The sequence below is a fragment of the Felis catus genome, chromosome B4, assembly GCF_018350175.1.
Source record: "Felis catus isolate Fca126 chromosome B4, F.catus_Fca126_mat1.0, whole genome shotgun sequence".
Classification (NCBI taxonomy): domain Eukaryota; kingdom Metazoa; phylum Chordata; class Mammalia; order Carnivora; family Felidae; genus Felis; species Felis catus.
In genome coordinates, this window is record NC_058374.1 from 67,317,069 (window position 1) to 67,340,319 (window position 23,251).

Genomic DNA, 23,251 nt, shown 5'->3' on the forward strand with positions numbered 1-23,251 from the left:
GTATCAGTAATTCCCCTCTGTATGGGTCATAAGCTTTAAATTAAAAAACAGAGATGGTCTATGTTAAGGTTTTGGTTCAGTGCATATTTTTATTTTTAAAGGAAAATTTGAAAGTGATTGCCAAGAGAAGACACCACAGAATGAAATCCAGAAACATCCGGTGAATTATATGTAAGTTTTTAGGTAAATCCAGGGAATACAAATCAGGATCTAGTATAATGCATGTTGAAGGTTTGACCTGATGCAAAATGAGGTAGGTGAATAGCTGTCTGAGAGTGGGTAGTCCAGCCTCAAGGAAGGCTTACCACTTACCAGAATCTTGGTAATACCACCCCACTTGAGAGTATGGTGCTCATATTTGCAGTGCAAAAATATCTGGAATGATAGTATTAATTAGATTTGGGAAAACTGACTTACGTATATAAGAAACTTATATACCCACTATAGTGTCAGTTTATTAATTTATAGTAAGAAATAGAAGAGTCACATGTATAGCAATGCTTCCTTGCATGGTGAGCATATTTTCCAACTTTTGGCAGTTCTTTATGGGAAGATTGCTTGGTTAGTATAAAATCAGAACAAGAGAGTGATAGAATTCAAATATTAATAGCATAAGCAAGCATATTAACAGTTTATGGGACTGTTATTATAGGTAATTAAACAAAAGTTCTAGTTTCAGAAGAGCCCAAACTTTTTTTGTAGTGATTATGATGTAGTCAGATTTTGGTCACTGAAAATCATGAACTAGAATATATTTTTATTCTGAAAGTATTTCTTATGGAAATATTTAAAATGTGTTTATAAAAAGAGTACATAAATGCTATTTTTTTGGGATTGACACAACAAATTAATTAAAATATAGATTCACAACTTAATAAAATCAACAAAGTAGCTACTTTGTTGTTTTTTGTTTTTGTTTTTGTTTTTGTTTTTTCCAACGTTTATTTATTTTTGGGACAGAGAGAGACAGAGCATGAATGGGGGAGGGGCAGAGAGAGAGGGAGACACAGAATCGGAAACAGGCTCCAGGCCCTGAGCCATCAGCCCAGAGCCGGACGCGGGGCTCGAGCTCCTGGACCGCGAGATCGTGACCTGGCTGAAGTGGGACGCTTAACCGACTGCACCACCCAGGCGCCCCCAAAGTAGCTACTTTGTTGACAGATACTCAAATTTTCAGAAACGTGTGAATAAAAAACATTGTAGGCCTTGAATTTTTGAATGTACTTTATGAAAGTGATTTAGAACATGGTCCTCAAATCTGGCTAAAGGTCCACATAACTTGAAGGGGCGATTTTTTTGAATTAAAAATGCCAAGTTTGATCCACATATAATAAATAAGCTCTTTAGGTTGGAGCTTATGAATCTGTTTTTTGAAAAGCTTCCCTTGTAATTCTGATCTGAAACCAACATTGGGAACAATAATTTAGAACAAGGGTTTTCAGTAGGATTAAAGCACGCTTTAAAAGCATCTTATTTATGATCCTTAGGGGTAATATCTCTTTGGAAGGATTGCATTCTAATCCATCATGGGACTTGGGATTTGGTGAGGTAAAGTACATCTTACATTATTTTTCCAATTAAGTCACTTGTATTATGTCATAATATAGTAATACTGGTTGGCAGTTTACTTTGGTTTAAAGTTTGATTTAAAGTTAGTTTTTATCAAAAAATTTCTTTTTAGGTTAATAATTTTTCTTTGTTTATTTTTTTTTTCACTTTGGGGAAATTATAGCTTAGATTTAGATGTAAAATTACCACCTTTTAAAAAAGTGTAACATGCTTTAAGATAAACCAATCTAGATACTTAAAAAATTCTTCTTATAAGTCCTATAAAATTTTTTCCAAGATGGAAACATCAGGTTTCAGTATCCTATGGTCAGCATAGTTATATGTTTAAGAATACTGAAAGATCTATAAGCACTGGTTATATAAGTTATAACCACTGCTGGTAATAAGGGTGTGTGATTGTTTCAACAGTCCAGGCTTTGTGCTAGGAGCTTTATGTACATCTAATCTCCAAGAGCCTGATCCTGTAAGGTCTTCAATGCAAAAGAGACTCAAGTTCAGAGATTAAAGAACTTGTTCAAGGTAACACACTCAAACCAGGATTCAGACTCTTACCTGACTCTATATTTTCACATATACTAATTGTTTTCTCTTTTTCTCTTTGATGAATATGCATTGAATACATAATATGTATTCATATAATAGAATATATTGAGAATTTATATATGCTAGACACTGTTGCAACAGTGGTGAAAAAAAGTTTTTGTTTTCTGAAGCTTACATTCTTTTATGCACCAGACACTGAAAGGTACAGAGAGGAAAGGGCATGGAACATATCTTAGGGAAGCTATGGTAGCTAGCCTGAAACAGAGAAAAAGAACCTAGTACATTCAGATACATTGCTCCAATTACAAAGGTTTGTAGAAACTTAGTAAAAGACACTTCTTCTAAGTTTTTTAAAGGAGTTTTATGGTTTCAGTTCTCACATTTAGATCTTTAATCCATTTTGAATTCACTTTTATGTGTGGTATACATAAAGTGGCCCAGTTTTCTTCTTTGGCATGTAGCTATCTGGTTTATTGAAAAGACTTTCCCCCATTGTTATTCTTTCCTCCTTTATTGTACATTAATTGACCATATAGATGTGGGTTTATTTCTGGGCTCTCTTACTCCATTGATCTATGTGTCTGTTTTTGTGCCAGTACCATACTGTTTTGAGTCCTGTAGCTTTGTAGTATATCTTGAAATCTGGGATTGTGATACCTTCAGCTTTGTTCTTCTTGACCTTAGCAACATATTTCTGGTTTTGTTTCCTTAGGCAAGGGAAACAAAAGCAAAAATGAACCAAAATACACCCAAATAAAAGGCTTTTGTACAGCAAAAGAAACCACTGACAAAACAAAAATGCAACCTTCTTAATGGGAGAAGATAGTTGTAAGTGGTATATCCAATAAGGGGTTATTATCCAAAATATATAAAGAACTCGTACAGCTTAACACCAGGAAAGTAAACAATCTGATTTAAAAATGAGCAGAGGACCTAAACAGACATTTCTCCAGAGTAGACAAACAGATACCTAACAAACACATGAAAAGATGCTCTATATCATTAATCATTAGGGAAATGCAAAACAGAACCACAATGAGATGTGATTTCACACCAGTCAGAATGGCCAGTATCAAAAAGATAAGAAATAACAAGTGTTGGCGAGGATGTGGAGAAAAGGAAACTCCTCTTGCAGTGTTGGTAGGAATGTAAACTGGTGAAGCTGCTATGGAAAACTGTATGGAAGTTACTTAAACAATTAAAAATAAAAACTCTGTACAGTCCGGTAATTCTATTACTGGGTTATTTATCCAAAGAAACCAAAAACACTAATTTGAAAAGATATATGCGCCCCATTGTTTATTGTAGCCAAGATTTGGAAACAACCCAAATGTCCATCAGTAGATGAATGAATAAGAAATTGTGGTGTGTGTGTGTGTGTGTGTGTGTGTGTGTGTGTGTGTAGGGACACACAGTGGAATATTACTCAGCCACAAAAAAGAATGAGATCTTGCCATCTGTGACTTGAATGGACCTAGAGAGTATTATTATGCTAAGTGAAATAAATCAGAGAAAGACATACCATATTATTTCACTTATATGTGGAATAAAAAAAATGAACAAAAAACCTGGACTTTTAAATATAGGGAACAAACTGGTGTTTGCCAGTGGGGAGGCTAATGAGGGATCGGCAAAATAGGTGAAGAGGATTAAGAGGTAAAACCTTCCACTTATAAAATAAATAAGTCACAGAATGAAAAGTACAGTATAGGGAGTGTAGTCAATCATATTGTAATAATGTATGATGATAGTTGGTAACTACACTTAATTATGGTGAACATTGAGTAATATATAGGATTGTCAAATCAGTGTGTTATACACCTACAACTAATATAATCTTTTATGTCAGTTATACTTCAATAATAAAAAATAAAGACAGTTCTAAGTTTCATGGTCAGAGGAAGATGTGATAGAGGAGAACATTTTTGATTTGGGTGTAAGTTTACCAAATGGACAAACTGCCTTTATCCTATGAAGAAGAAACAATTCAGATAGAAACTAAGAGGTGAGGGAATATAGGTTGTTGTAGAAACTGTAAGTAAGGGAGTGCCTGGGTGGCTCAGTCAGTTAAGCATCTGACTTTGGCCCAGGTCATGATCTCACAGTCTGTGAGTTCCAGCCCCGTGTCAGGCTCTGTGCTGACAGTTCAGAGCCTGGAGCCTGCTTTGGATTCTGTGTCTCTTTCTCTGCCCCTCCCCCACTCACGCTGTGTCTCTGTCTCTCAAAAAATGAATAAACGTTAAAAATAAAAAAAAGAAACTAAGTAAGTTGTTTCATTCTACTTACTGTTATTGCTTCTACTGTAGCATAAATTAAAAGGTGGAGGAATGGCAGGAGATAACGCTGGGCATTATAAAGGGCCAGGTCATAAAAGACTTTGTAGGACGTATAACAATTTAATTCCCTATCATCAAACAGAGAGCCACTAAAAATTTTTTAGCAGAGGAATATTACAAACATCAGAGTATTAAAAAGTTGAGGAGTGGCAGTGAGGATGGAAACAAGAGCTATCACAAAGATTTAGAAGGTCTAGTTTTGGTAGAGCTTGGTGATTAGTTAAGTGAAAAGGGAAAAACTGAAGTCCTGTATTTATGATTTGGGTAAAGGTTGATGGGATGATGCCACCAAGACTGAAAACATGGGAGATGGTTGCAGAAAAGGTTAACTCTCCATCAAATTTTATGTGCCCTCTTTTACAGAATAGAGCTGTTATTGTGAGAGGGCTACCCGGTCAAGGAACACATTTTCTTTATTTTTTTTTAATGTTTGTTTATTTTTTAGAGAGAGCATGAACAAGGGAGAGGCAGAGAGAGAGGGGAGACAGAATCTGAAGCAGGCTTCAGGCTCTGAGCTGTCAGTACAGAGCCTGACATGGGGCTCGAACCCACAGACTGTGAGATCATATGAGCCAAAGTCAGATGCTTAGCCAACTGAGCCACCCAGAAGCCCCAAGGAGCACATTTTCTAATCTTCCATTCAACTAAATTTGGCCATGTGGCGAGATCTCAAAACAGAATGTTATCAGCAGTGATGTGCATCATTTTCATGCCCTGTAAAAGGTGGGGATTCTTTCTCCATGTTACCCCTCATGTGATAGCTACATGGTAGTGAAGCCCTAAGGGATGTTTGCAGCCACAAGATGGGAGGGACTGAGTTTCTAAATCACTAGTTGGAAGAAAATTGCTGACCTGAAAAACTCATTTTAGATTATTAAATAAGAATGAAATAATTGTGGGGCACCTGGGTGTCTCAGATGAGTATCCGCTTCGGCTCGGGTCATGATCCCACAGTTCGCGGGTTCGAGCCCTGCGCTGGGCTCTGTGCTGACAGCTCAGAGCCTGGAACCTGCTGCAGGTTTTGTGTGTGTGTCTCTCTCTCCCTCTCTCTCTCTCTATTTCTCTCTCAAAATAAATAAACATTAAAAAAAGAATAATATATATTCGCTCAAAGAAGGAATTATCAGCAGGTTAAAATACTTAAAAAAAACAAAAAACCTCTTTTTGACTATATCTATGACAGCTTAAATGTGGCTAGAGCAAGTTGGAAAAGAAAATAAGCCCATTAGGGTAGAGCCTGCAGGGAATCAAGTACTATGAGGAGGTCTTTGGGTAGACTAGACATGGGGCTTATAATTTGTGACTCATGGATAGGGCTAAAGGTGTAGTGAAACTTTGGCTAAAATCTTAAATTCTACAAGAGCGACCAAGGCAGGAGTCAGCACAGGAAAGGAAGAAGGAAGGAGTAGGCACAGAAGAAAGGCAGGGCTGTGCCTTCCCACTGGCTGGGTAAAATCAAAACAGTTAGTTCCTACTGTGGCAGAATTAAGACAGAGAAGCAAACAAAAATCCATCTTGGATGGCAGATTGTAGGGAATGTGGAAGAAGTGGTGTTCCCAAGATCCTTTTGTTGGATGTGGAAGGGAATAGGAGAGAACAGGGTCTTGGAGGAGTATAAAAATAATTTTTAAATTAAGGTTTAATTACATATAATGATTTGTTAGTTTCAGGTATACATCATGATTTGATGTATAAAATGTGAAATGATCACCAAAATAAGTCTAGTTAACATCCATTACCATACCACAGTAAAAATTTTGTTTTTTCTGGGGCACCAGGGTGGTTCAGTTGGTTAAACTTCTGGCTTCAGCATAGGTCATGATCTCACAGTTCATGAGTCCAAGCCCCGCATCAGGGTCTGCACTAACAGTTCAGTGCCTGTTTCAGATTCTCTGCCTCCCTCTCTCTCTCTCTGCCCCTCCAGCCCTTTCTCTCCAAAATAAATAAACATTTTTTAAAAAATTGTTTATCTTACGAGAACTTTTAAGATGTCTTAGCAACTTTTAAATGTACTATATAGTTTTACTAATTATAATCACCAGGTTGTACATTACATCCCCAGGGCTTATTTATTTTATAAGTGGAAATTATCTTTTGACAGCCTTCATCCATCCTTTTTGCCCATACCCAGTCCCACCTCTGAAACCACCAGTCTGTTCTCTGAATCTATACTTTGTTTTGTTTTTTAAGTAGGCTCCATGCTCAGTGTGGAGACCAACATGGGGCTTGAACTCATAACCCTGAGATCAAGACCTGAGCTGAGATCAAGAGTCAGATACGTGACCAATGAGCAACCCCAGGCCCCTCTCTTTGAGTTTGTATTTTAATTTTTTTTCACATTGCACGTTATAAGTGAGACCATATGGTATTAGTTTTTCTCTAACTTATTTCATTCTTCATGATACCCTCAAGTTCCATCCCTGTTGCAAATGGCAGGATTTTCTTCTTTAATATGGCTGAATAATACTCCTTTGCATATGTATACCACATCTTCTTTATCCATTCAAACATCTATGGACACTTAGTTCATTTGCATGTCTTAGCTATGGTAAATAATTGCAATGAGCAAGGGAGTGAGGACAATCACTTTGAGTTAGTGTTTACATTTTCTTTAGAAAAATTACTAGAAGTGGATTTGCTGGATCCCATCGTAGTTCTGTTTTTCTTTTTTGAGGATGCTCTATACTGTCTGACATAGCAGCTGACTAATCTACATTCCCACCAACAGTACACAAGGCTTCCTTTTCTCCACATCCTTGCCAATACTTGTTAGTTCTTGTTTTTTTGGTATTAGCCATTTTAACAAGTGTGAGGTGCTGTCTCATTGTGGTTTTGATTTGCATTTTCTTGATGATTGATGGTATTGAGCACCCTTTTCATGTACCTGTTGGCCATCTGTAGGTCATCTTTGGAAAAAAGTCTGTTCAGTTCCTCTGCCTATTGTTTAATTAGATTGTTTTTTGCTTTGAGATTTAGGAGTTATTTACATATTTTGGATATTAACCCCTTATTAGATAAATGGTTTACAAATATTTTCTTCCATTCTGTAGGTTGCCTTTTCATTTTGTTTTTGGTTTCCTTTGCTGTGCAGAAGTTTTTTTTTAGTTTGATGTAGCCTCACTTGTTTAGTTTTGCTTTAATTACCTTTGTTTTTGGTGTCAAATCCAAAAAATCATTGCCAAGATCACTGTCAAGGAACTTATCTCCTAGGTTTTCTTCTAGCAACTTTATGGTTTCAGGCCTTATGTTCAAGTCTTTATTCCATTTTGAGTTAATTTTTGTGTATGGTGTAATATAGGAGTCCATTTTCATTCTTTTGTATTTAGCTATCCAGTTTTCCAGCACCATTTATTGAAGCGACTGTCCTTTCCCTACAGTACATTCTTGGCTCCTTTGTTGTAAATTAGTTGGCCATTATATATGTATTTACTTCTCTGATTTCTCTTATGTTCTCTTGGTCTATGCCTATTTTATGCCAGTACCATACTGTGTTGATTACCATAGCTTTTTAATAGTGTTTGAAATTAGGAAGTGTGATGCTTCTAGCTTTGTTCTTTTCCTCAAGCTTTGGTTATTTAGGGTCTTTTGTGGTTCCATACAAGTTTAAGAATTATTTGTTCTACTTCTATGAAAAGTACCTTGGAATTTTGGTAGAGATTGCATTGGATCTGCTTTGGGTAGTATGGGCATTTTAACAAGATAAATTCGTGCAGTCATGAACATGGATTATCTTTCCATTTGTTTGTGTCTTTTCTTTCTTTTTTTTAGTGTGTCTTCTGTTCACCAATGTCTTACAGTTTTCTGTGTACAGATCTTTCACCTCTGTGATTAAATAAATTTTTAGGTATGTTATCCTTTTTGATGCAGTTGTAAATGGGATCGTTTCTTTAATTTCTCATTCTGATAGTTCATTATTAGTGTATAGAAATGAAGTTGATTTTATATGTTATGTATCCTGCAACTTTACTAAATTTATTATTTCTAACAGTTTCTTGGTGGAGTGTTTAGTGTGTTCTATATGTAGTATACTTTTATCTGCAAACGAAGATAATTTTAATTGTTCTTTTCTGTTTTGTATGCATTTTATTTCTTTTTCTTGCCTGATTGCTCTAACTAGGACTTTTAGTGTTATGTTGAATAAAGGTGGTGAGTGTAGACATCCTTGTGTTGTTCCTGATCACCGAGCAAAAACTTAAGCACTGTTGAGTACGATGTTAGCTACAGGTTTAACATATATGCCTTTTATTCTGTTGAGGTGTGTTCCTTCTATACTCATTTGTTGTGAGTTTTAATCATGAATGAGTGTCAAATATTGACAAATACTTTTTCTGCATATTTTGAAATGATCATATGATTTTTGTACTTCAGTGTTGAACCATCTTTACATTCCTGGAATGAATCTCACTTGATCATTGTGTATAATCCTTTTAATGTATTGTTAAATTCAGTTTGCTAATATTTTTCAGGATTTTTAAATATATGTTGCATTAGGGATATTGTGCTGTAATTTCTTGTGTTCTTTTCTGTTTTTGGTATCAGGTAATACTCATACAATGAGTTTGGAAGTGTTCATTTCTCTATTTTTTTTTTTTTTTGAAGATTTTTAAGAAGGATTAGTAGTAATCTTTTAAATGTTTGTTAGTTTGATAGAATTCACCAGTGAAGCCATTAGTCCTGGACTTTTGCTTATTGGGGAGTTTTTGATTACTGATTCATTCTCTTTACTAGTAACTGGTGCTATTCATATTTTCGATTTCTTAATGAATCAATTTTGGTAGGTTGCATGTTTTAGGAATTTTATTAATTTCTTCTGGGTCATTCAGTTTGTTGATTTATCATTGTTTGTAGTAGTCTCTTATGATTTTTTGTGTTTCTCTGTTATCAGTTAAAACATCTCTTTAATTTCTGATTTTGAGTCCTTTCTCTTTTTTCCCCTGTTGAGTCTGGCTGAACAGTTCATCATTTTTTTTTTTTTTTTATCTTTTCAAACAACCAACTCTCAGTTTCATTAATCTTTTGTATTGTCTTTTTAGTTTCTAATTCATTTATTTCTACTCTGATCTTTGTTATTTACTTTCTTCTACTAACTGTAGGTTCAGTTTGTTAGTTCCCTGAGATATAAAGTTAGGTTGCTTGAGATCTTTCTTGTTTCTTAAGGTAGGTGTTTATCACCACAAACTTCCCACTTAGATCTGTTTTTGCTGCATCCTAAAAGTTTTGTTATTTTGTATTTCCATTTTTATTTGTGTCAAGATATTTAAAATTTTTTAAATTATTTTTTCATCCATTGGTTGTTTAGGAGCATGTTGTCTAATCTCCATGTATTTGTCAATTTCCCAGTTTCCTCCTTGTAAATTTTCATATCATTACGGTTTCAAAACATGCTTGATGTGGTTTCAGTCTTAGTAAACTTAATAAGACTTGTTGTGTGGCCTAATATACAGTCTGTCATGGAAAATATTTAGTATGTGCTTGAAAATAATGTGTACACTATTGTTTTTGGATGAAATGCTTTGTATATGTCTGTTTAGTACATCTGATGTAAAGTGTCATTTAAGGCCAGTGTCTCCTTATTGATTTTCTGTCTGGAGGATCTGTCAATTGATGAACATGGGGTATTAAAGTCCCCTACAATTATATATTTAGCTACTCCTATGTTGGGTACATACATATTTTCAAAAGTTGTATTTTCTTCTTGGATTCACCCTGTTTCATTATACTATGACCCTCTTTGCCTCTTACAATAGTCTTGTTTTAAAGTCTATTTTGTCTGATATATGTGTATCTATTCCAGTTTTCTTTTGGTTTCCATTTTCATGAAATGTCTTTTTTCCATCATTTCACTTTCAGTATGTGTGTGTGTCCTTATGTGTGAAATGAGTCTCTCAAAGGCAGCATATACATGGGTCTTTTTTTTTTTTTTTTATCCATTTGGTCACTGTCTGTTTTGATTGGAGAAATTTAGTCCATTTATATTTGTCATTATTGATAGACATGGGTTTATTGCCATTTTACTCATGTTTGGTTGGTTTATAAGTCCTTTGTTTCTTCTCTTACTCTTTTCCTTTGTAATTTAATAATTTTTCTATTGTGTTATGCTTAGTTTCTTTTCTTTCATGTCTTGTTTATTTACTATAGGCTTTTGCTTTGTGGTTACCATGAGGGTTATATAAAACAACTTCTGATAATGGTCCATTTTAAGCTGATAAAAACTTAAGTTCAAATGCATCTTTAAGCTCTACAGTTTTACTAACCCCCCAACATTTTATGTTTTTGATGTCACAACTTCTTTTCATCTTATGTATTTATTAACAAATTATTGTAGTTGTTGTTTTTACTACTTTTGTCTTTAACTTTCATACTAGCTTTATTAACTTTTCAATATTAGCCTTTACAATATTTTTTGAAATTTAATATATTTTTACCTTTACTGGTAAAATTTATACCTTCATATGTTTTCCTGTTATTAATTGATAACTTTTATTTCAGCTTAAGGAAATCCCTTTAACATTTTTTATAAAGCCAAGTCTAATGGAGATGAACTCCTTTAGCTTTTGCTTATCTCTCCTATTCTGAAGGACACCTTTAATGGGTAGAATATTCTTGGTTGATAGTTTTTTTCTTTGAATATATTGTGCCTCTCCCTTCTGGCCTGCAGAGTTTCTCCTGAAAAGTCTGATGATGGTTTTATGGGGTTTTCCTGTATGTAACAAGTTGTTTTTCTTTTGCTGCTTTTAAAATTCTCTTCTTGTCTTTATCTTTGATGACTTAATTATGTATCTTGATGTGGGTCTCTTTGGGTTCAGCTTATTTGGAACTCCAAGTTCTTCCTGGCTCTGGATGTCTGTTTCATTCCCCAAGTTAAGGAAGCTGATGGCCATAATTTCTTCAAATAAGTTTTCTGTCCCTGTGTCCTTATTTTTCTTTTGGAGCTCCTATTATATAAATATTGGTTTATTTTATATTGTCCCCAAATCCCTTACACTATTTACACTTTTTTAATTCCTTTTTGTTGTTGCTCCTCTGATTTGATAAATTCCACTGACCTGTCTTTGAATTCCTTATCCTTTGGCTTCATCAAATTTTCTATTCCTTTTATTACATTTTTCAGTTATTGTATTCCTTAGCTCTGTGGTTTCTGTTCGGTAATTTCTTATATTTTCTATTCCTTTGTTGAAATTCTTAGTTCTTGCATTGTGCTTCTGACCTCAGGGAGAGCATTTTTATGACTGTTATTTTGAACTCTTACCAGATAAATCACTTATCTTCATTTCACTGATGGGTTTTTCTGAAGTTTTTTTTTTTTTTTCTTTTGTTTGGAACATGCTGTTCTGTGTCTTCAAATGCTTTGACTTTGTTGGTTTCTGTGTGTTAGATAAAACAGACACTTCTAGCCTCGAAGGTAGGGCCTTGAGTGCAAAATAAAATCTGTTTCAATCCTGCCCTATCTCTTTGTTGTCTCTCAAACCTTTGTGATTTTCCAAGTAGTCTGCTTTATTTTTAGTAGCTCCCAGTAGTTGAGTGTATGCCAAAACCTGCCAGTGTCCCACTGGGAAGGATCTCAGTCAGTAACCAAATTGTTTGATTGGAAGCCACACCCTCAGGTGGGATTTTTTAAAGTATGCAAGTTTACCTCTTTGATGGTAAGACTTGGAGGTGAGCATCTGTTTGTTCCCTCTGCTGTGAGCCCTGATGTGATAGCCAGTTAGGAAGTGTTTCTCTATTTGCTGTATTCCTGTTGGATCTGTGAACCTAAACCCTGCACTCCAGCAGAGCCAGCCTATCAAAGGATGTGTCCTCTGGGCAGCAGCCACAAAAGCCAGGATGCTGGGTGTTTATACAAGTTCCTTTCTTGGTGACACCAGCAATGTGGGGCATGGCAGAGGGAGAGTGTGAAGATGGTACCTGCTGGCCTCTACGCTACCTGGAGATGATTGCAGGCGGCCCCTAGATGTGTGTTTAATTACAAGCTTGCCCCTCTGGTTACAGGTGTTAATATAAGCTAATAGGCCTCTTCCACAGAAAGAATAGGTGTTTTGGTCTGCCTCATCATTAGTCCCTGGATAGGTAGCTGGTTAAGAACTCTTTGTTACAGTCCTGTGGGACCTACGAGAGCTCTGGGGGTTACCAGAGCTGATGATCAAAGGACGTCCCCTGGGCAGCAGCTGCAAGAACTGGGGCTCTATGTGTGCATTGGCATTGTTTTCCGGCCGTACCTGCAGCCTGGAAAATGGCAGAAGGAGAGTGTGAAGGTGGTTCCTGCTGGGCTCTGCAGTCTTGGGAGAATATTTCAGTAGGCCTGTAAATGTGTGTTACTTAAAATCCTGCCCCTCAGGCTGAAGATTTAAGATAATTAGATAAGCCTCTTTCATAGAAAGATTGGGGTTGCATTTCATTCTGCTTTCTCTCACTCCTGTCCCCTGCCGGGGTAGCTGTTTCAGAACTCTTTTTCTGTTTGTTACAGTCCTATGGGACCTACAAATGCAAGGTCTGAGTCTGGAACCTGTTGCCTGCCAGAGCTAAGTAATCAAGGGTGTCCCCTGGGCAGCAGCCACAAAACCCAGGGCACCAGACATGTGCACGGTCTCCTTATTGGGAGATACTAGTTACCTGGAGTGGGTCGGAGGGTGAGCACAAAGATAGCACCCAGTCTCTGATGTCTCTGGAAAGGATTAAAGTTGGTCCTTTATTGTGAGTTTAATTAGAAGCCCCAGGCTGCAGATATAATGATCATAGGCTTCTTTTGCAAAACACTTGGGTATTTCAGTGGGCTGCCTCATTTCTAGACCCTGAGTTGTAGCTACAGGGAGCCTGTGTGAGCCCCTTAAGAACTGTTGCTCAGTTTTCCATAGCCTTGTTATTCTCATAGACACAAGTCCCATTGGCATATAGAACTTGATGTTTTATTGTTGTTGTCTGTCAGGTGCAGGTCTTAAAAGGTAAGGTATTAGTTGTAGGGTACAAAGCACTTGCTCTTCAGGGAGAATTTTAGAGTTGTGGGTTCCCTCTGAATTGTGGGTTGCTATCAGCCCATGACAGGATTTGTGGTGAAATTGTGCCTCTCCAACTTTTTTTTTTAAGTTGTTTGTTTGTTTGTTTGTTTGTTTGTTTGTTTGTTTTAATACTGTGTCCACCCAGCATGGGGCTCAAATTTATGACCCTGAGATCAAGAGTCACACGCTCTGGTGACTGAGTCAGCCAGGACCCCACAACTTGTTTCCATGTGGATTTTTTCACATTCCCCCAATGTGAAGGAGTCTTTTAACTAGTTTTTGGGGTTTTTTTCAGAGGAAATTGTTCTGTATGTAGCTGTAGATTTGGTGTGTTTGTGGGAGGAGGTGAGTTAAGCATTCTTCTCCATTGCCACCTTGAACTAGTACCAATTCTAAAGGAGTAAGGTTTGGGGTGTCTGAGTGGCTCAGTCGGTTGAATGTCCAACTTCGACTCAGGTCATGATCTCACACTCATGGGTTCTAGCCCCATGTCAGGGCTCTGTGCTGATAGCTCAGAGCCTGGAGCCTTGCTTCAGATTCTGTGTCTCCCTCTCTCTCTGCCCCTCCCCCACTCTCCCTCTGTCTGTCTCTCTCTCTCTCAAAATAAATACACATAATAATTTTTTTTAATAAAGGAGTAAGGTTTAAATATGACTGTTAAAAATAGGAAGGTTATTACTAGAGAGATGGAGACGCATGGAAGAACTTCAGAATTCACAGAATTTGCCATGTCACACCAGGAAACCTGATGAAGTGGGGAAAAAATGCTTAACCAACTGAGCCATCCAGGTGCCCCAAGAAGCTGATTTCTTAAAAATCAAGATTCAAAGAATATTAAATTGGAGAGAGAAACATGTAGAATATAACCAAATTTTGAAAATAAAAATATAGCAGAAGATATATACATAAAATATATAGTGTCAGAGTAAAGACAGTATAAATGCAATAGAAAATTCATTCTAAAACAGAAGAAGAGGCAATACTGAGTTACTGATCCATACCAATTATGAAATCCAGCTTGGCAGGCATTGTGAAGTCTTGCTCGCCTGGATTATGGGGGGAAATTCTTTGAACAATTTAGTTTTTTTCTCTTTGGAATGATCTTTTCTGTCATTTATCCTCTATAAACAGATCTGAGGTGGGTATTGGTATTATGTGCTTGCCTTGGTGTATATATAACTTTCTCAGCTTGTGTGTGGTGCAAGTCTGGGGCTTGCGTGCTATTTAAGATTTGAACATACAATACTTTCTAAATGATTGAGTAGTGGGATTAGAGAAAAGGCTCTACTGCATAAAGTTATTCAGGAACCTGAGCTGGTGGGGACTTTGCTGTCATTCACTGGCGGTTTCCATGTTTATAAATGTGTGTTCACATCAGATGGCAGAAGGGAAAGAGAAGTGGGAGGTTTTAGGGAAAATTTTTATGGGTGAGGGGTAGCAGTGGCATGTACCACTTTTGCTTATGACCAGAATTCAAATCACATGTCCAAACAGACTTCAGAGGAGGCTAGGAAATGTACTCTAGCTCTGTGCCTAAGAGAAGAGGGAAACAATTTGGTAAGCAGCTTTCTCCTTTATCCAATTTCCTTTATCTTACTTAAAACACTTTATCCTACCATCAGAGAATGTGTATTTTTTTGTAAGTCCATGATACACTTGCAAATATAATTCATGTAGTGAGCCATAAAGAAAGTTTAAGAGATTTGTCTAAGGAGAGATTCATAGTCACATTTTCTAATAATTCATTAAGTTAGAAATCAACAACAAAAACAACAACAGAAGATGCTTAACCTCCCGTACTTTCTTGGAAATTAAGAAACATTCTGGTTTTTAGTGAGAAAAAGACTTAAAAAAAGTGAAAATAAGAAAATACATAGAAATTGATGAAAATCAAAATCAGTGGTTTGTTCTATACAAAAATATATACTTCTGAGGGCCTTTATTATTTAAGAAACCTGAAAATAAATAAATTGATAACCAACGTAAGAAATTTAGAGAATAACAATAAATCTCCAAATTACATTCGTATATTTGTCTCTTTTGAACTGCATTTACTATGATTACTTCAAGACTTTTCATAAGTTTCTTAGCAAGTGTCTGTTCTGTTGCTTACTGTTTCAAAACCTATTAAATTTTGTTTATTATTCATCACAGGCAAATTTTTCTTTGTAGTATTAAAATAATCTTTGTTGAATTAATGTGAAGGAAAAGTACTGTAAGATGAATTGGTGGGATTAAGAGGGAGATATGAGGGGGTATTACTGTTTATACTTGGGAGTTGTTAAAATATTGTTTTTCTTCTAGATTCCGATGGAAGAAGGAGGAAGTTGTTCTTTAAAAGACAGGCCAACATCTAAGAAAATCTGTAAGTATAACTATCAAGTGAATTTTATTCTTTAAAATAACTGATTTTCATTTAAATGTTAGTTCAAGTTTTAAATGTTTTTTTTTTCAGATTTATGCCACCAAATATTTCATAGATATGTTAGAATATACTAGTATTACACTTATTTTTATTATATATATTATACATGAGTATATATGATATATATGTACAGTTTAATGAATAATGAAACTGATACCCGTATATGTACTTTGTAGCTTAAGAAATGTATAATCAGAACTTTTGAAGGTCTTCTCAATTGCATTTCCTATCCTGCCCCCTAGAGGTAACTATTATCCTGAATTTATTTTTTGTCATATCACACATAGACTTTTCCATTGCTTAGTTTTGAACTTTTTACAAATTGAGGCCAACTCTACATATTTTTGTGATGTTGTTGTTCACCCACTAATGTATTTTGACGTTTGTTCACTTTGATACTTTTGACTCTGGTACATTTCATTATTTGTTTACTACTATATCGTTTACTACTATTTTGGGAATGTACCACAGCTTATTTATACATCCTCTGGCTGTGATTATTTAGGTTGTCTTGAATATTTTGATATGATAAGCAGTGTTGCTTTGGCACTTCTTGACATTTCTTCTGACACATGTGTATAAAAATTCCTCTGTGATATAGTTTTACAAGCAGAACTGAGTAGTTGTATGGTATGAACATCTTCACCTCATCCAGGTAATGCAGAATGTTTTCCAAAGTAATTGTACCATTTTAAACTTCAACTAGTGAGAGGTAGGAGTCTTAGTTGTTAAATATTGTAACACTGGGTCTGGTACCTCATTGTTGGCAATCTGGTATTGCATTGTATTTTTAATTTATATTTCTCTATTAATTAGGTTGATTGGCCATCCATGTTTCATCTGTGAAATGCCCTTCATGTTTGTTGCCTGTGTTTCTTTTAAGTTGGGCTTTCTTTATGGGATGTGTCTTTTATATACCTATATGTGTATATCCCTAGATATTAACTGTGTATAGCAAATACTTCAGATTTGAGTGGTCTTTTTATTCTATTCTGTCTTTTTATTGATAAAAGTTTCTAGCACTTTTTATATATTCTGTGATAGAATGATTCTTCAGGATATGTAGGTCTACTAGGATACCTAGAAATCTTTATGGACTTTTTTTCTTTTGGAATTAATTTAATCTTTAGAATATGTAACACATTAGTTTGGTTGCAATCCTTATCTTTGCTGCCCTATTTCCTTCTGCATCAGATGAGTAGCTGCTTTTTGTTGGTTTACATTTTATCATTCCAGGGTTTTTTTCCCCAAAATACAGCCTAAAAATTTATAAACACACATATACACATGAAACTTAGTTCTTGCCTTTCTCACTCTAAATGTAATAGTAGATTTTTTATTTAATACAGGATATTTCATAAATTAATTGAATAGATTAATTTATTTAATAAAATATCCTGAAGTGTTCTCCATGGTAATATTAGACATTTTTTCATCCTTTATTTATGACCATATGGTAATCCATAATATGGATGGATTATAGTTTATTCAGATAATGCCTGTTGATGGATGTTTGGGTTGTTTCCAGGATCTTGTTCTTACAAATAATGTTGCAATGAAAAACTCTGTGCATATGTTGCTGAGTTGTGGAGGTATATTTTTAGGGTAATTTCTAGGAATGGGATTGCTGAGTCAAAGGAGAGATACATTTTTTTTTTCTGGTTTTATTGAGGTGTAATTGGCAAACAAAAATTGTATGTATTGGAGCACCTGGCTGACTCAGTTGGTAGAGCATTTGACTCTTTATCTTGGGATCATGAGTTCAGACCCCACTTTGGGCATAGAGATTAAATAAGTAAATAAATATTTTTAAAAATTGTATATATTTAGGGTATACAACATGATTTAATATTCATATACATTGTGTATAGCTAATTCTCACACAATTTTTTTTCTTCTTTTTTTTTCTTTTTTTTAATGTTTATTTATTTTTGAGTGGCAGAGAGAGCACGAGCAGGGAAGGGCAGAGAGAGGGAGACACAGAATCTGAAGCAGGCTGCAATGCAGGCTCTGAGCTGTCAGTATACAGCCTGATGCGGGACTTGAACTCACAAACTGCGAGATCATGACCTGAGCTGAAGTCAGACGCTTAACTGACTGAGCCACCCAGGCACCCCTCTTTTGTTTTTTTCTTTTTTAATGTTTATTTATTTGAGGGAGAGAGAGCGTGCAAGTAGAGGGCCAGAGAGAGAGAGGGAGAGAGAGAATCCCAAACTGGATTGATGCTCTCAGTGTGGAGCCCAGTGAGGGGTTTGATCTCATGAACCATGAGACCATGACCTGAGCCGAAATCAAGTTGGTTGCTCAACTATCTGAGCCACTCAGGCGCCCCTCAGAATGCTTTTGTTGATTTTGCTATATCTTTGTTTCCGTAGCCAACTAGCTACGGTTGCAATTAATAAACAGCTATCATTCCAACATGAATGTTATTTGATATTTTCATTTAAGTTAATGAGTATAGGGGCACCTGGTTTCTCAGTAGTTTGAGTGTCTGACTTCAGCCCAGGTTGTGATTTCACAGTTTGTGAGTTCAAGCCCCACGTTGGGCTCTGCAGTGACAGCTCAGAGTCTGGAGCCTGCTTTGAATTCTGTGTCTCCCTTTCTCTCTGCCCCTGCCCCACTCACACTCTGTCTCTGTCAAAAAATAAACATTAATTTTTTGTAATTAGTGCAAAAAAAGAGAAACAATGAAGATGCACGTTGAAAGTATACTCTTCCAACAATGAAAAAAATACATTGTGAATGATTCCCACAATCAAGTTAATTAACACATCTACCACCTCATATAGTTACCTTTTTGTGTGTATGTGGTGAGATACTTAAACCGTAGCTCCCCTGGGCATTTTATTTATTAATATTTTAAATTTTTTAATGTTTATTTTTGAGAGAGAGACGGAATGTGAACAAGGGAGGGCAAGAGAGAAAAGGAGACACAGAACCTGAAGCAGGCTCCAGGTTCTGAGCTGTCACCACAGAGCCTGATGGAGGGGCTCGAACCCACAAACCATGAGATCATGACCTGAGCTGAAGTCAGATACTTAACTGACTGAGCCACCCATACCACCTCTATGTGGTGAGACACTTAAAATCTACTCCATGCTGTACATGAGATCCTCAAAAGTTATTTCTCATATCTGAACGTTTGGTTTTAAAAACATCTCTTGATGTTTTAGAAATTTCTATTAATTAAATAACTGTCTCTGGTCTCAACTGTTCCTTTCATAGTCAACATCTATAAAATTACTTCTTTTTTCTTTAAGAGCTATAGGTTGCCTCTTTCCTGTTTCTGAACCTCTGTTTATTTACTATACTAAAAATGTTCCTCTTCTCAGTGAAAGAGGAATTTTCTATAGAAATTGCATTCTTTTATAAATCGGATTGTTTATAAATGTGGTTTGATCATCGGCCAACTTAAATTTTCATACTTTTTATCACATATATTTTATGTTTCAAATTTAAATTCTAGTTAGTTAACATATAATGTAATACTGGTTTCAGGAGTAGAAATTAGTGATTCATCACTTACATATAACACCCTGTGCTCATTACAAGTGCCTTCCTTAATGCCCATCCCCCATTTAGCTCGTCCTCCTACCCACCTCTGCTCTAACAATCCTCAGTTTGTTCTATATAGGTAAGAGAATCTTATGGTTTGCCTCCCTCTCTGTTTTTATATTAGATATTTCCTTCCCTTCCTCTATGTTCATCTCTTTTGTTTCTTAAATTCTACATATGAGTGAAATCATATTTGTCTTTCTCTGATTAACTCATTTCACTTAGCATCATACACTGTAGCTCCATGCGTGTTGTTGCAAATGGCAAGATTTGGTTCTTTCTGATGGCTGAGTAATATTCCATTATATATATATATATGTATATGTACATATATATATACGTATATGTACATATATATATATATATATATATATATATATACACACACACACACACACACACACACACCCCACATCCTCTTTATCCATTCATCAGTCAGTGGATATTTGTGCTCTTCCCACAATTTGGCTGTTGTTGATAATACTGCAATAAAAATGAGGGTGCATGTCCCCATTCAAATCTGTATTTTTGTATACTTTGGGTAAATAACTAGTAGTGTAATTGCTGGATCATAGGGTAGTTCTACTTTTAACTTCTTGAATAATCTCCATACTCTTTATTAGAGTGGTTGTACTAGTTTGCATTTCCACCAATAGTGCAAGAGAGTTTCCCTTTCTCCACATCCTTGCCAACACCTGTTGTTTCCTGTGTTGTTAGTTTTAGCCATTATGACAGCTGTGAGGTGAAATCTCATAGTGTTTTCTTTTTTTTCTTTTGAGAGATAGAGGGCAAAAGTGAGTGAGGAAAGGAAATGGTAAAGAGAGAAAATCCCCTGAGGGGCAGAAAGAGAGAGAGAGAAGGGGGGCCTTGAGTTCACCTGAAGCAGGACTCAAGCTCACCCCAATGCAGGACTCGAACTCATGAACTGTGAAATCATGATCTGAGCTGAAGTCAGATGCTTAACCAACTGAGCCACCCAGGTCCCCGTCTAATCATGGTTTTGATTTGTATTTCCCTGATTATTAGTGATGTTGAGTATCTTTTCACGCGTCTGTTGCACTTCTTAAGTCTTCTTTGGAAAAATATCTATTCATGTCTTCTGCCTGCATCTTGACTGGATTAATTGTTTTTGGGTGTTAGTTTAATAAGTTCTTTATAGATTTTGGATTCTAACCCTTTATCAGATATGTCATTTGCAGATATCTTCTCCCCATTCTGAAGGTTGCATTTTAGTTTTGTTGATTGTTTGCTATGCAGAAGCTTTCTGTCTTGATGAAGTCCCAGTAGTTCATTTTTGCTTTTGTTTCCCCTTGCCTCAAGAGGTAAGTAAGGTAGTAAGAAGTAGCTACAGCTGCTATTTCATTGTTGGAAGAGTATACTTTCAACGTGCATCTTCATTGTTTCTCTTTTTTTGCACTAATTACAAAAAATTAATGTTTATTTTTTGACAGAGACAGAGTGTGAGTGGGGCAGGGGCAGAGAGAAAGGGAGACACAGAATTCAAAGCAGGCTCCAGACTCTGAGCTGTCACTGCAGAGCCCAACGTGGGGCTTGAACTCACAAACTGTGAAATCACAACCTGGGCTGAAGTCAGACACTCAAACTACTGAGAAACCAGGTGCCCCTATACTCATTAACTTAAATGAAAATATCAAATAACATTCATGTTGGAATGATAGCTGTTTATTAATTGCAACCGTAGCTAGTTGGCTACGGAAACAAAGATATAGCAAAATCAACAAAAGCATTCTGAGGGGCGCCTGAGTGGCTCAGATAGTTGAGCAACCAACTTGATTTCAGCTCAGGTCATGATCTCACGGTTCATGAGTTTGAGCCCCACATAGGTCTCTGAACTGACAGTGTGGAGCCTGCTTGAGATTCTCCCTACCCTGCTTGTTCTTGTTCTCTCTCTCTCTCTCTCAAAATAAATTTAAAAAACTTTTAAAAAATTTGTTACCTGCATTCTCCTTTAGGATTTTGGTGGTTTCGTCTCTCACATTTAGGTCTTCCATCCATTTTGAATTTATTTTTGTGTATGGTGTAAGAAAGTGGTCTAGTTTCGTTCTTCATGTTGCTGTCCAGTTCTCCCAGTATCATTTGCTAAAGAGACTGTCTTCTTTTCCATTGGATACTCTTTCCTGCTTTGTCAAAGATGAGTTGGCCATACGTTTGTAGGTCTAGTTCTGGGGTTTCTATTCTATTCCATTGGTCTATGTGTCTGTTTTTGTGCCAATACCATGCTGTCTTGATGATTACAGCTTTGTAGTAGAGACTAAAGTCTGGGATTGTGATCCTGCCTGCTTTGGTTTTCTTCTTCAAAATTTCTTTGGCTATTTGGGGTCTTTTGTGGTTCCATACAAATTTTAGGATTGCTTGTTCTAGCTTTGAGAAGAATGCTGGTGCTATTTTGGTTGGGATTGCATTGAGTGTGTAGATTGCTTTGGGTACATTGACATTTTAACAACCCATGAGCATGGCATGTTTTTCCATTTCTTTATGTCTTCTTCAATTTCCTTCATAAGCTTTCTATAGTTTTCAGCATATAGATCTTTTACATCTTTGGTTATGTTTATTCCTAGGTATTTTATGGTTCTTGGTGCAATTGTGAATGGGATCAGTTTCTTTATTTGTCTTTCTGTTGCTTCATTATTGATGTATAAAAATGCAGCCGATTTCTGTACATTGAATTTGTACCCTGTGACTCTGCTGAATTCATGTTATCAGCTCTAGGAGTCTTTTGGTGGAGTCTTTTGGGTCTTCCATGTAGAGTGTCATGTCTGCAAAAGTGAAAGTTTGACTTCTTTGCCAATTTTGATGTCTTTTATTTCATTTTGTTGTCCGATTGCTGATGTGAGGACTTCCAACACTATGTTAAACAAGTGGTGAGTGGACATCCCTGTCATGTTCCTGATCTCAGGGGGAAAGCTCTACGTTTTTTCTCCCATTGAGGGTGATATTACCTGTGGGCTTTTCATAAATGGCTTTTATGATGTTTAAGTATGTTCCTTCTATGCCGACTTTCTCAAGGGTTTTTATTAAAAAAGGATGCTGAATTTTGTCAAATGCTTTTTCTTCATCGATTGATGGGATCATATGGTTCTTATTGTTTCTTTTATTAATGTGATGTATCACATTGATTGATTTGCAAATGTTGAAACATCCCTGCAGCCCAGGAATTAATTCCACTTGATCATGGTGAATAATTCTTTTTATATGCTGTTGAATTTGATTTGCTAGTATCTTGTTGAGAATTTTTGCATCCATGTTCATCAGGGATATTGGCCTGTAGTTCTCCTTTCCTGTGGGGTCACTAACTGGCTTGGGAATCAAGGTAATGCTGGCTTCATAGAATAAGTCTGGAAGTTTTCCTTCCATTTATATTTTTTGGAACAGCTTGAGGAGGATAGGTATTATCTCTGCTTTAAATGTCTGGTAGAATTCCCCAGGGAAGCCATCTGGTCCAGGACTCTTATGTGGTGGGAGATTTTTTTTTTTTTAATATATGAAATTTATTGTCAAATTGGTTTCCATACAACACCCAGTGCTCATCCCAAAAGATGCCCTCTTCAATACCCATCACCCACACTCCCCTCCCTCCCACCCCTCATCAGCCCTCAGTTTGTTCTCAGTGGGAGATTTTTGATAACTGATTCAATTTCTTTACTAGTTATGGATCTGTTCAAATTTTCTATTTCTTCCTGTTTGAGTTTTGGTAGTTTGTGGGTATCTAGGAATTTGTCCATTTCTTCCAGGTTGTCCTGTTGGCTGGCATATAATTTTCCATAGTATTCTCTGATAATTGCTTATATTTCTGAGGGATTGATTGTAAT

At 36.1% G+C, this 23,251-nt stretch overlaps 1 protein-coding gene across 1 annotated transcript in view; it reads left to right on the plus strand.

Moving 5' to 3' along the window:
* Nucleotides 1-23,251, plus strand: part of CB4H12orf40 (chromosome B4 C12orf40 homolog) — a 94,100-nt gene that overhangs the window by 60,764 nt on the left and 10,085 nt on the right. The window contains exons 11-13 of the mRNA XM_045061646.1: nucleotides 102-171; nucleotides 1,488-1,548; nucleotides 15,746-15,806. Of these exons, the coding sequence (XP_044917581.1) occupies nucleotides 102-171; nucleotides 1,488-1,548; nucleotides 15,746-15,806 (192 nt within the window). The remainder of the gene's footprint in view (nucleotides 1-101; nucleotides 172-1,487; nucleotides 1,549-15,745; nucleotides 15,807-23,251) is intronic.